Source organism: Pteropus alecto, unplaced genomic scaffold (assembly GCF_000325575.1).
Source record: "Pteropus alecto unplaced genomic scaffold, ASM32557v1 scaffold447, whole genome shotgun sequence".
Taxonomy (NCBI): domain Eukaryota; kingdom Metazoa; phylum Chordata; class Mammalia; order Chiroptera; family Pteropodidae; genus Pteropus; species Pteropus alecto.
Genome location: NW_006440214.1, coordinates 559,678 through 569,486, shown reverse-complemented (window position 1 = coordinate 569,486; position 9,809 = coordinate 559,678). Strand labels below are relative to the sequence as shown.

At 55.4% G+C, this 9,809-nt stretch overlaps 1 protein-coding gene across 1 annotated transcript in view; it reads left to right on the top strand.

Annotated features, from left to right (window-relative positions):
* Positions 1–66: 66 nt before the first annotated feature.
* The window catches only part of PITRM1 (pitrilysin metallopeptidase 1), a 34,170-nt gene continuing 24,427 nt past the window's right edge, over positions 67–9,809 (top strand). Inside the window, exons 1-8 of the mRNA XM_025050525.1 lie at positions 67–190; positions 2,661–2,763; positions 4,475–4,581; positions 4,872–5,023; positions 5,526–5,640; positions 5,714–5,810; positions 6,839–6,999; positions 8,696–8,822. Of these exons, the coding sequence (XP_024906293.1) occupies positions 138–190; positions 2,661–2,763; positions 4,475–4,581; positions 4,872–5,023; positions 5,526–5,640; positions 5,714–5,810; positions 6,839–6,999; positions 8,696–8,822 (915 nt within the window). The 5' untranslated portion in view covers positions 67–137. The remainder of the gene's footprint in view (positions 191–2,660; positions 2,764–4,474; positions 4,582–4,871; positions 5,024–5,525; positions 5,641–5,713; positions 5,811–6,838; positions 7,000–8,695; positions 8,823–9,809) is intronic.

The window sequence follows — 9,809 nt, the reverse complement described above, 5'->3', positions numbered from 1 at the left end:
GCCCCGTTCCTCGCCAGCCTATTGGAGAGGGCGTCTCCGCGCACGTCGACCAATGGGATGGCGGCCCTGCGTGCCGCCCCCGCGCGGGGCCTCGGGATAAGCGGCAGCAGTTGCCTGCCCTACGCCGGTCACACGCCATGTGGCGCTGCAGTTTGTCTGTCCCTGTCGCGCTGCGGCGGCTGAGCTGCCGGTGAGACGCGGGAGGGAGCGTGGAAGGAAGGAAGGAGGGGAAGAGGAGAAGGGGGCGACGGCGGGCCGCGGGCCGGGCGGCGGGTTTCAGGGTCGCTCCGGGCCGCAGGCGCCGCTCCACAGCTCTGTGGGCCGGGGGCCCCCCGCACCCCGAGGCCCCTCCCAAGAGCCGGGAGGCCAGCCTGAGGACCCTTTCAAGGTCTGGGTGGCGGGTCCTCTTGGCCCCCCTCGAGCGCCTCCGCACTCCAGCTCCCACATCCCTAAGGGAGGGCCGCCCCGTTAACCGGGCCGCGGTGACCAGCCGGGAGGTCCGGAGCAGCAGGACCCGGCCCTGCGCCCCTCTCCTCAGAGACCTCAGGCGGGCCCCGAGTGGGTGGGCTCACCCACTGTGAGCGGGTCGTCAGGGCTTTGGAAGTGAAGCAGGTGGTTATGTGGATTTTAATACGCGTGATAAAAGTAACTGGCAGGTTATGGGTCCCATTAAGTGGCTCGTTTTTAGCTGTGGGCGGAGAGTCCTTAAGAAACCAGAGGCTTCCACACCACGTGGTAAACTTACGCAGCTAAATTTTTAATAAAATTGTAGCTTCCAGGATTTGAGCTTTTTAAAAAATAGCTATTTGTAGAAAAAGATGACATTTCGTTTTCAACAATGGGTGAGTTTGAAAAATGTAGCATTTTACTTATTACCAAAAGCTAAGTTGTGTCGTTTAATGCTAATTCACAAAACTTGTTTAATGTATGGTGCCCTCAGCCCAGGTGAGGAAATACTGGAGAGCGTGTTGTTGGGGTGCCCTGGGGGTGTGTTTAGCGCTGTTCATCAGGGCAGCCACAGTGTACCCGCGGAAGCAGCCCCAGCTTTTCATAGACTTGCAGAGTAAGCATTCACTTTTCGCGGTAGTGTTCTTGATGATAAATAACTTCTTAAAATATCCACCATTTCTAGAATTTGCCAACTCAGTAAGGAAAATGTTGGTTGATAGCAGTCTCCACAGTTATACTTCCTGAGTTAGTGGGTTTTTTCCTTTTCCGCTCCTGTCTTCGTTAAAGGAAATGTTTCTGTGAGGTATGTTAATATAGAAAATCCTGTAAAACATAATACTGCTGAGAGAAATTTTTTTTTAAAAATAAGCTGTGTCACCATGACTCAGTGTAAGATTAACTCCTAAGTCACTCTCCCTCTTAGATGTAATCTCTCACTTGGTTTACAGAAACGATCTCCTTGCTTTTCTATGGTATGTTTCCACAAGGCAGCGTTACCTGTTTAAAGTAACACCGTGTCTGTCCTCTGATTCGGGGTTTTTGGTTCAGCGTTGTGACCCAGACCTTTGTTACGTGGAGTTGCAGCTGGTTTGTTCTTATTGCTAGTTTATCGATGGAAGAGTCCACGATTTACCCATTCTCAGTTCTCTGTTGGTAGACATCTGGGTTGGTGGAGTTTGGGGCTCTAAGGAATGGTGCCCACACTTGACCATGTGTGCTGTTACACCAGGCATCTACAGGTGTCCCCCGCTACCCAGAAGCAGGTGGGTTCCTGCGAAACCTTTGCTTAAGCCAAAATGGCCTAAAGCAAAGAAGCAGTTACCATTAAATTATACGGAAAATTTAGATGTTCCCAAACCTCAAAAATAACCTACCAAAACATACCAAATAACACAAAACCTAAAGTAACATAACATTCAGTAAAAGCAGGAACGCGCAAAACAAGCGTATCCACACAACACGTGCTGACGCGTGCGCAGCTGGGCTCGGGGGATGCGAGATGCAGAGCGTGTTTCGCGGGGTGCAGCTTGGCGGGGCCTCTGCAATGGCTCATGCAAAACGCCAAACACTGCTTCCGATTTTAGCCTTTTTTCATTAAAGCAAAAATCCCCTTGGGATTTCTTTCGAGTAGTGAAATGGGTGCCAACATAGGTCTAAAAGCGAAGTGGCAGAAGGTGACCTTGAGAAACGGGACGCCTGCACATCAGGCGCGTGAACTGCCCAGTAATGCCCAGTGCTGTCCCAGAGCCACTGTCCCGGCTTGCACACCCAGGAGGCCTGTGAGGGTTCCGGTAGCGCCACAGCCCGCCCGTGCCCCATTTGGTAGGTGCGTGCTAGCACTCACTGCGTTGTAGTTTGGGTTCCCTGAGATGCCGTGATGGACGGAGCTATTTTGTCACAGCGGGGTTTTTTAATACAGTTAAGGGAAATTGGTGTCATAATCGTATTATAGTTACAAACCTGTACAAATAAAAGGTTTTTAACAGTTAATTATTAGTTGACATAAAGCTTTAGCTGAATTGAGATAAAAGACCATTAAAATGGAAAGAACTGTACTAGAAATTAGTTTCCTGGAATGCGTTTGGAAGATACAAGGTTTAATTTTTCTTGGAATTAGCTTTATCACGTGACAGTATTTTCATCATGTCACTGAATTATCTGTGCCAGTTTTCCAGCGATCACCTAACTTTGATGGCTTTCTGTGCATGTAGCAGTGCCGACCTCAGAGCATGGAGGTGGGGGAGCACCACGGCCTGCGAGAGGGCGCTGCAGTACCACGTCGGGGAGAAGATGCACGGATACACCGTGAGCCAGGTGAGCCAAGGCCTGGGGGCGGGGCCGGGCCTGGCTGGGCGGGGCTCCCACCTGACTCCTTCCAGCTGCAGAGAGCGGCAGGCTTCCTCCTCCTCCTCAGCAGGTACTCCCTCGAATGGGGTTTAGAAGGGTCAGACTCATTACCATTTTGCCTCCAGAGTCTGAGTGTTCACACTGAGTGTGATACGTAATGACCCCAAGTGCCCCATGTCCACCGGGTCAGGCTTTACCGTCGAACACACGTGCTGTGAGCTTGTGCCATTGGGGTTTCAGAATTGTGGAAAAGAGATGGTGATCCTGTACTTACTTGGGTTTATGTTAAAATGGATTTCGTTTGCTCCTTGTTGTGCTTAAACTTTCACTTTGTTTCTCCTTTAATAAGGTAATTGAGAGTGTACTTCACATAATTGGCTGGCTGGCGGCTTCCTGCTGTGCAGGCCACCCAGCAGAGGCCAGGAGCTCTCAGCCCAGAGGCCCCAGCTGTAATGCAGGGCATCTGGGGGCCTGCGGAGGGAGGGGCGGGGTGCAGGGTAGCCGCTGGGGGCCATGAAGGAAGGCTGCCGCCTGTCTCCAGGCCACGGGGGCAGGGCCAGGACAGGTGCCCTGGTGGGGTCCAGGAAGGCCTCACAGGGGGTCACGTTTGTAGTGCCATGATGGTGACGAAGGCCTTCCTCAGGGGAGCCAACTCTTCCCTTTAGGTGCCTAGGTTTGTTTTCCAGTTTTACTGGGAAATGAGTGACATAAATCCACGTGTAAGTTTAAGGTGCACAGCATGATGGTTTGATTTACATACAGTGAAATGATTAAGACGTTTAGCGAACATCTATCTTCCAGTGTTTTTCACGTTCTGTGGAAACGTATGATAAACCAGGATCTTTCTGGTTTGAGAAACGGTGCCGTGAAAGCTGAGATGTGGCAGACCTGTCGCCGTGTCTGCGGTCTCGGCCGCGGTGCTCATCTCTTACGAAGCACAGTGAGCTCGGAGAGAGATGATGTACTAGCCGTAAGTGACACAGGCCTTAGAAAGCCTCTTTAGGCGTGTCATTGTGTCGGGGCCCCCAGAGCGGGTCAGGACACCCCAGTTCTAGGCTCTGCCCTGCCAGTAGCATTACTGTGTCAGTGCAGCAGACAGGTGACTTGCACGGCCTCTGAAAAGTGGGGTGGTGGCAGTGTGCTTGACCCAGGGACACGTGCTGTGACCGGGGGTCAGGGGGCGGCTGCGTCTTCAGTTCCCAGGACTGGAGACCCAGGAGAGTCTGACTCCGGGGGGACCGCCCTCGGGGCCGTGCCTTCCTTTTTACTGTCCCCTCCTGGGCGCCCCCACTAGGAACAAGTCACGGGCAGGTGAGGCCAAACTAGCCCCCGAGTGTCCTAGCCGCCCGGGCTGAGGCCCGTCGCAGCATTAGCCTCCCGTGAGCGTCCTGACACCCGGGCGGCCTGGCGTGACTGGTGTCTGAATCCTGACTGGCTCTCGGCCGAGCCTCCGCATTTCCATCGGTACCTGGGGGCGAGAACTGTTTGGCAAATGCCTGGCGATGTTCTAGAAAGGAAGGGCGCGCCGCATCGCCAGCCCGGCTCCCTGTCCCCGTCCTCCTCTGAGGTCTGGGTGTCACGCCGGCGTCCCCGTGCGGTCCTCGGTAAGGCACGTGGTCTAACGTAACCACTGAGTGCCCCTCCTTGTAGTTTAGCTGCTCATATTCATGTTGACTAGGTAACGTCCGTCCCTGAACTGTTCCTGACCGCCGTGAAGCTCGACCACGACGGCACAGGAGCGAGGCACCTGCACCTGGCCCGAGAAGACTCTAACAACCTGTTCAGGTGCGTGGGCATCCCGAGAGCCCCTCGGAGCCCGTGCCCAGGGGCCCGCTGCAGTTTAGAGCGGGGGTGATGACAGCACCCACTAGTGTAAGGACAATGTTAGGCGAGTTTACATCCTCAGCTACGAACAGTGACCAGTGACAGTTGGGGTCAGTGATTGCACACGTCACAGTCAGACATTTCCGCGAGAGGCCACAAGGCTAAAATGACGCGTGCTGGTACCTGAGCGAGCTCGGAAGCCAAGCCGTGGAGGCGTGAGCCTCACCTGGCGCCGTCTCTCCCGGCCGTAGTGTGCAGTTCCGCACCACGCCCACGGACAGCACTGGGGTCCCCCACGTCCTGGAGCACACGGTCCTGTGCGGCTCGCAGAAGTACCCGTGCCGAGATCCATTCTTCAAGATGTTGAACCGATCGCTGTCCACCTTCATGAACGCCTTCACCGGTAGGCGCGCGTCCAGTCCCGGGGCGCGTCGGGGTGTTTCCGGGATGGGGTGTCGCCGGTCCCCCATGGTTGAGCACGGACTCGCATGCTGGGCACAGAGGCGTGGGGACTGGGGCCTTGAAGCCAGTTAGGATGGCAGCGCTGGAGCCGGGGTCGTGGGGGAGGGCACCGCAGGTGGCCTCTAGCATCCTGTCCTGGGGGGTGGACAGGAACAGGCTGTGGCGGGCCGTGGGTGGGGGAAGCAGGGCAGCTGCTGCGCTGAGGGCAGGTGCCGAGTGCTGCAGGCCGTGCAGAGGGGACAGAGGATGTGGCCTCCCGGAGATGGCCGTCTCTTGGACCGAAGTCACTGCCAGGCCCACCCCGCCGGACGAAGCTGGGGCCAGAGCTGGGGAGGGGCACAGCCCCTGCGTGCCGACAGCAGCAGTCCCGCCGGCTGGAGAGTCGCGGCGGGCCATCCCCGTGGGGGCCGCCGTCTGAGAGCCTCCCTTTCGTTTGCTCCCAGCTAGCGATTACACCATGTACCCGTTCTCCACGCAAAACCCCAGGGACTTCCAGAACCTGCTGTCCGTGTACTTGGACGCGGCCTTCTTTCCCTGCCTGCGGGAACTGGACTTCTGGTAGGTGACGGCTGGGCCTGGTGTGGACTCGCTGCCAGAGGCGCTGCCACTGCGATTTCCTGTCCTCTCTCAGGCAGGAGGGGTGGCGGCTGGAACACGAGGACCCTACCGACCCCCAGACAGCCTTGGTCTTCAAAGGGGTTGTCTTCAACGAGATGAAGGGAGCCTTCGTGAGTGTTTTCCTTTTTGCATCGTGTGAAAATGATCTCAGTCTGAATCTGAAATGCTGGAGCATGAGTAGCCTTGGATGACAGCTGACACTCCGGTCTGGGCTCGTTAAATGAGCCAAGCGGGGCGAGCACCCCAGGGCTGCAGAGGCCAGGCTCCCGGGCGCCCTCGAACCCGCTTTTCTAGACGAGCAGTTGTAACTGGTTTGGGGACCCCTACTTGTGACCTGCAGCAGGTCTGCAAGAGAGGGACTGTTTCCATGATGACACTGAGGCACAGTCTCCCCACCTCCCCCCGCGTGAGCAGCAGAGCCCCCCACGGCTGCCGTGCGGTGCGAGGTCTCAGTGTGTCAGCACAGACTCAAACGGGATGTGCGCCACCTTCGCAGAAGCCAGACGTGAGCGAGGTTCCCAAAATGTGTAAAACTGTTCTCAGTACTTTTTTATTATGAAAACTATGTTTCAAAAAATACTTAACATGTAACAATGGGTTAGCGAATGAATGTAACTATTTTTACAATGTCGCAGTTAACGTCTAGAGCAATTATACACACACACCCCCATATGACCAAGAAACCCACGCCATCGAAAGCTCTTTGGGGACCTCACTAACGTTTAGGAGGACAGAGGGTCTGAGACCAGACGAGGCTGTCCTGGGCCTTGTCCTCACGGTCCCCTGCTGCAGCCAGAGGCTCGTTCTTACCTCTGATGCTCGGTTTGGGCGTCATTTCTTCTGAGCACCTTTTTGAAACTGAACTTGGGATGACAGCGTTCCCTCGGACACCCGGGACCCCACCTCCCACACCCCTCCTGCGGTGCTGGTTACCAGTGTGCACGGTGAGGGGTGTCCCTCCTGTTCCGGGAGCCGGTCCCTGGGTCCCACGCGTCGGTGGCGGCAGATCGAGTGCTTGGTCACGCAGCGTCTGCGTGGACGTTGTGTGCCGTGCGGACAGCTCCCTTGCGAGGTGGCGTGGGAGCACGCTCCCAGAGGGGGCGCGTCATGTCACCATGTGTGCCTCTTTGGTTCAAAGGCGGACAGCGAGAGGGTCTTCTCACAGCACCTTCAGAACCAGCTGCTCCCCGACCACACGTACGCGGCCGTGTCGGGCGGCGCCCCCCTGTGCATCCCGGACCTCACGTGGGAGCAGCTCAGGCAGTTCCACGCGAAGCATTACCACCCCAGCAATGCCAGGTGAGCTTCTGCCAGATGAGGGTCCACCTGCTTGCCGGGGCTCAGTGACAAGCTGGTGCGTGTGCATTTTCCTGTGCTCCATGACGTGCTGCTGACGTTGGGCAGCATGTGTGTGCACTCGGGGAGGGCTCTTCCAGGTCATCTGTCCCAGCCACCTGTGTGCTCGGTCTGAAGCCCCGCGGCGACCTCTCACACTCCGCGTGGTGCAACGCCACCCCCCAGGGCCTCCCGCGGGCCAGCGACAGGCTGCTGGAAAGTCCCAGGAGTGCTCCACCAGTGCGACTCTTCAGCCCCTTTCACGTAGGGTAGGGCAGGGCAGGGCCTCCTCACCCTGTTTCATTGAAATTGACGGAAGCGGGCGCTGCCTCTGTCTGCCCCGCTGGGGCGTCCGGGTGCCCCTCTGGCACTGGCGGACGTGGTCCTGTGCTTCCGAGAGCTGGGCTGGGCTCCCCAGGCCCTGTCACCTGTAGAGCTGATGCCTGCCTGCACCCCTGCTGGGTCATATTGAGTGCTTCTGACCTGCCCCCACCGTGGGCAGGTAGTGTGTGGCCCCACAGAGACAATGCCACCGTAACTGCAGAGTGCTTCTCCCACAGACCCCAGCATCGGGGTTTGGTGACCGGCGCCCTGTGAACACCGAGCCCTCGCCACCTGTCCCTGGTTCTCACACTCACCCACCACTGCTGCCTGAGCGGGCCTTGGCAGGGCCAGCGCAGCGTCAGACCTCTGTGACGCCTCCTGCGTGTCTCAGCCATGCGACGCGTTTCCCTGTCCACGGGTTGGGGGTCCTCCCAAGTGCGGCTCCAGTGGGGAGGGCGGTCTGCTGCTTTCTCTTGGCTGTCCGATTTCGGGGGACGTGGTGGCAGTCGTTCCTCCAGTGATGATGGAGACTTTTTTTTTAGCCTTGTTTGGTTTTATTTTTAACACTTGTGTCTTATACACATGCTTTTATATATGTCTATGTCTGAGGTTGTGGCATCAGGCAGAATGTTTTAACTTACGTGTTAGGCTCACACCGTCTCGCCATGGCCGAGGGGCCCGCAAGCTCAGCCCGTCTCTGCGGGCTGCGAGGCTTCGTTCAGTAAGGTCTGTTTCGGTCCCTGCCCGTGGTCCAGACTCACACTCCTGCAGAGCTGCAGCTGGTCCTGTCCCACAGCGTCTGCGACCGTGACAGACCAGTGTCTGCACGGGCGCCAGGGTGCTACAGCTGAGTGCCCTCTAAACCTCTGAGCGGGGCTTTCAGAAGTCATTCCGATAGAGTTCCCACAGCGTTAACGTGAGAGTAAAGAGCTCACCACCGCCATCGTAGTCTCCCCGGCCGAATAAACTGCGTTTGCCCGTCTCCGGTGGCTGTCGGTACTGTGGCTAAGGTCACAATGCGCTAATGTACAGCTTCCCTGGCGTTTGTAACACCTTGACAGGGACGTTTAGAGAGAGCAGCTGTTGCCAAGTGTATGTTAATTACCCCGTCCTGCGTCGGGCTCCAGCCAGCTATGGTCACGTAGGAAGAGGAGCTGTGAGGGCTCCTAGGCCAAGGAAGCGGAAGAGAGTGTGTTCCTGCCTGAAGCTCACCTCCTGCGGGACGGGCCGTTGTCAGCTGCTGCTGGAGACACGCCCGCTTCCTGCAGACGGCCATCTGTGCCCGTTCCTGGTCTTCAAAACTAGAGTAGACTGCTGTATTCTCTCAAAATTTCAGGTTCTTCACCTACGGCAATTTTCCGTTGGAAGAGCATCTGAAACAAATTCACAAAGAGGCGCTGAGTAAATTTCAGAAAATTGAGCCAAACACTGCGGTGCCGCCTCAGCAGCGCTGGGAGAAGCCGGTGAGTGCCGGTCCCGAGGGCCGTGCTGAGGTGCCCGCCTCACACATGGGGAAGGGACGCCAGCCTGCCGGTGGCAGGACTGGAAAGTGCCGCTGTGGCCTCTGCCGTGCACGTCAGAGCTCAAGCCTGGCGGTGGTTATTTGTTTGGAAAGGAAGCTAATTCAGTGAAAAGCATCTCTTGGACCATTTTGTTTGTTTTATTTTTCGCATCACCCTCCGCCTTCCCCTTTGGCAACTATCAGCTTGTTCTCTGTACCGAACTGTTTGGTTTTGTTTATTCATCTCTGTTGTTTTTTTAGATTCCACATATAAGCCAGATCGTATAGTAGTTGTCATTGTCTGGCTTATTTCTCTGGGAATATTAACCTTCAGATCTACCCATGTTGTCGCAAATGGCAAGATTTCATTCCTTTTTATGGCCGAGTAATAGTCCATTGTCTATAGGTACCACAGCTTCTTTGTCCAGTTGTCTGTCGATGGACACTTAAGTTGCTTCCAGATCTTGGCTATTGTAAATAATATTGCAGTGAACGTAAGGATGCATGAATTGGTGTCTTGAAATTTTTCGGATGGATACCCAGAAGTAGAATTGCTGAGTGATAAGGTAGTTCTGCTTTTAGTTTTTTGAAAAACCTCCAGACTGTTTTCCATAGCGGTGGCGCCAGTTTGCGATCCCACCAACAGACCCCACCTTCTCCACGTCCTCACCGGCACTTGCTATTTTTGATGTATCGATGGTGGCCATTCTGACAGGTGTGAGGTGATATCTCTGTGATTCCCTGATGATTAGTGACCTTGAGCCTCGTTTTATGTGTCTGTTGGTCATCCGTATGTCCTCTTTGGAGAAATCTGTTTAGGTCTTTTGCCATTTATTTATTTATCTATTTATTTGTTTATTTTATTTATTTATTTGTTTATTTTATTTGTTTGTTTGTTTGTTTTGCTGTTAGATTGTATGAGTTCCTTATTTGTTTGGGGATTGAACCC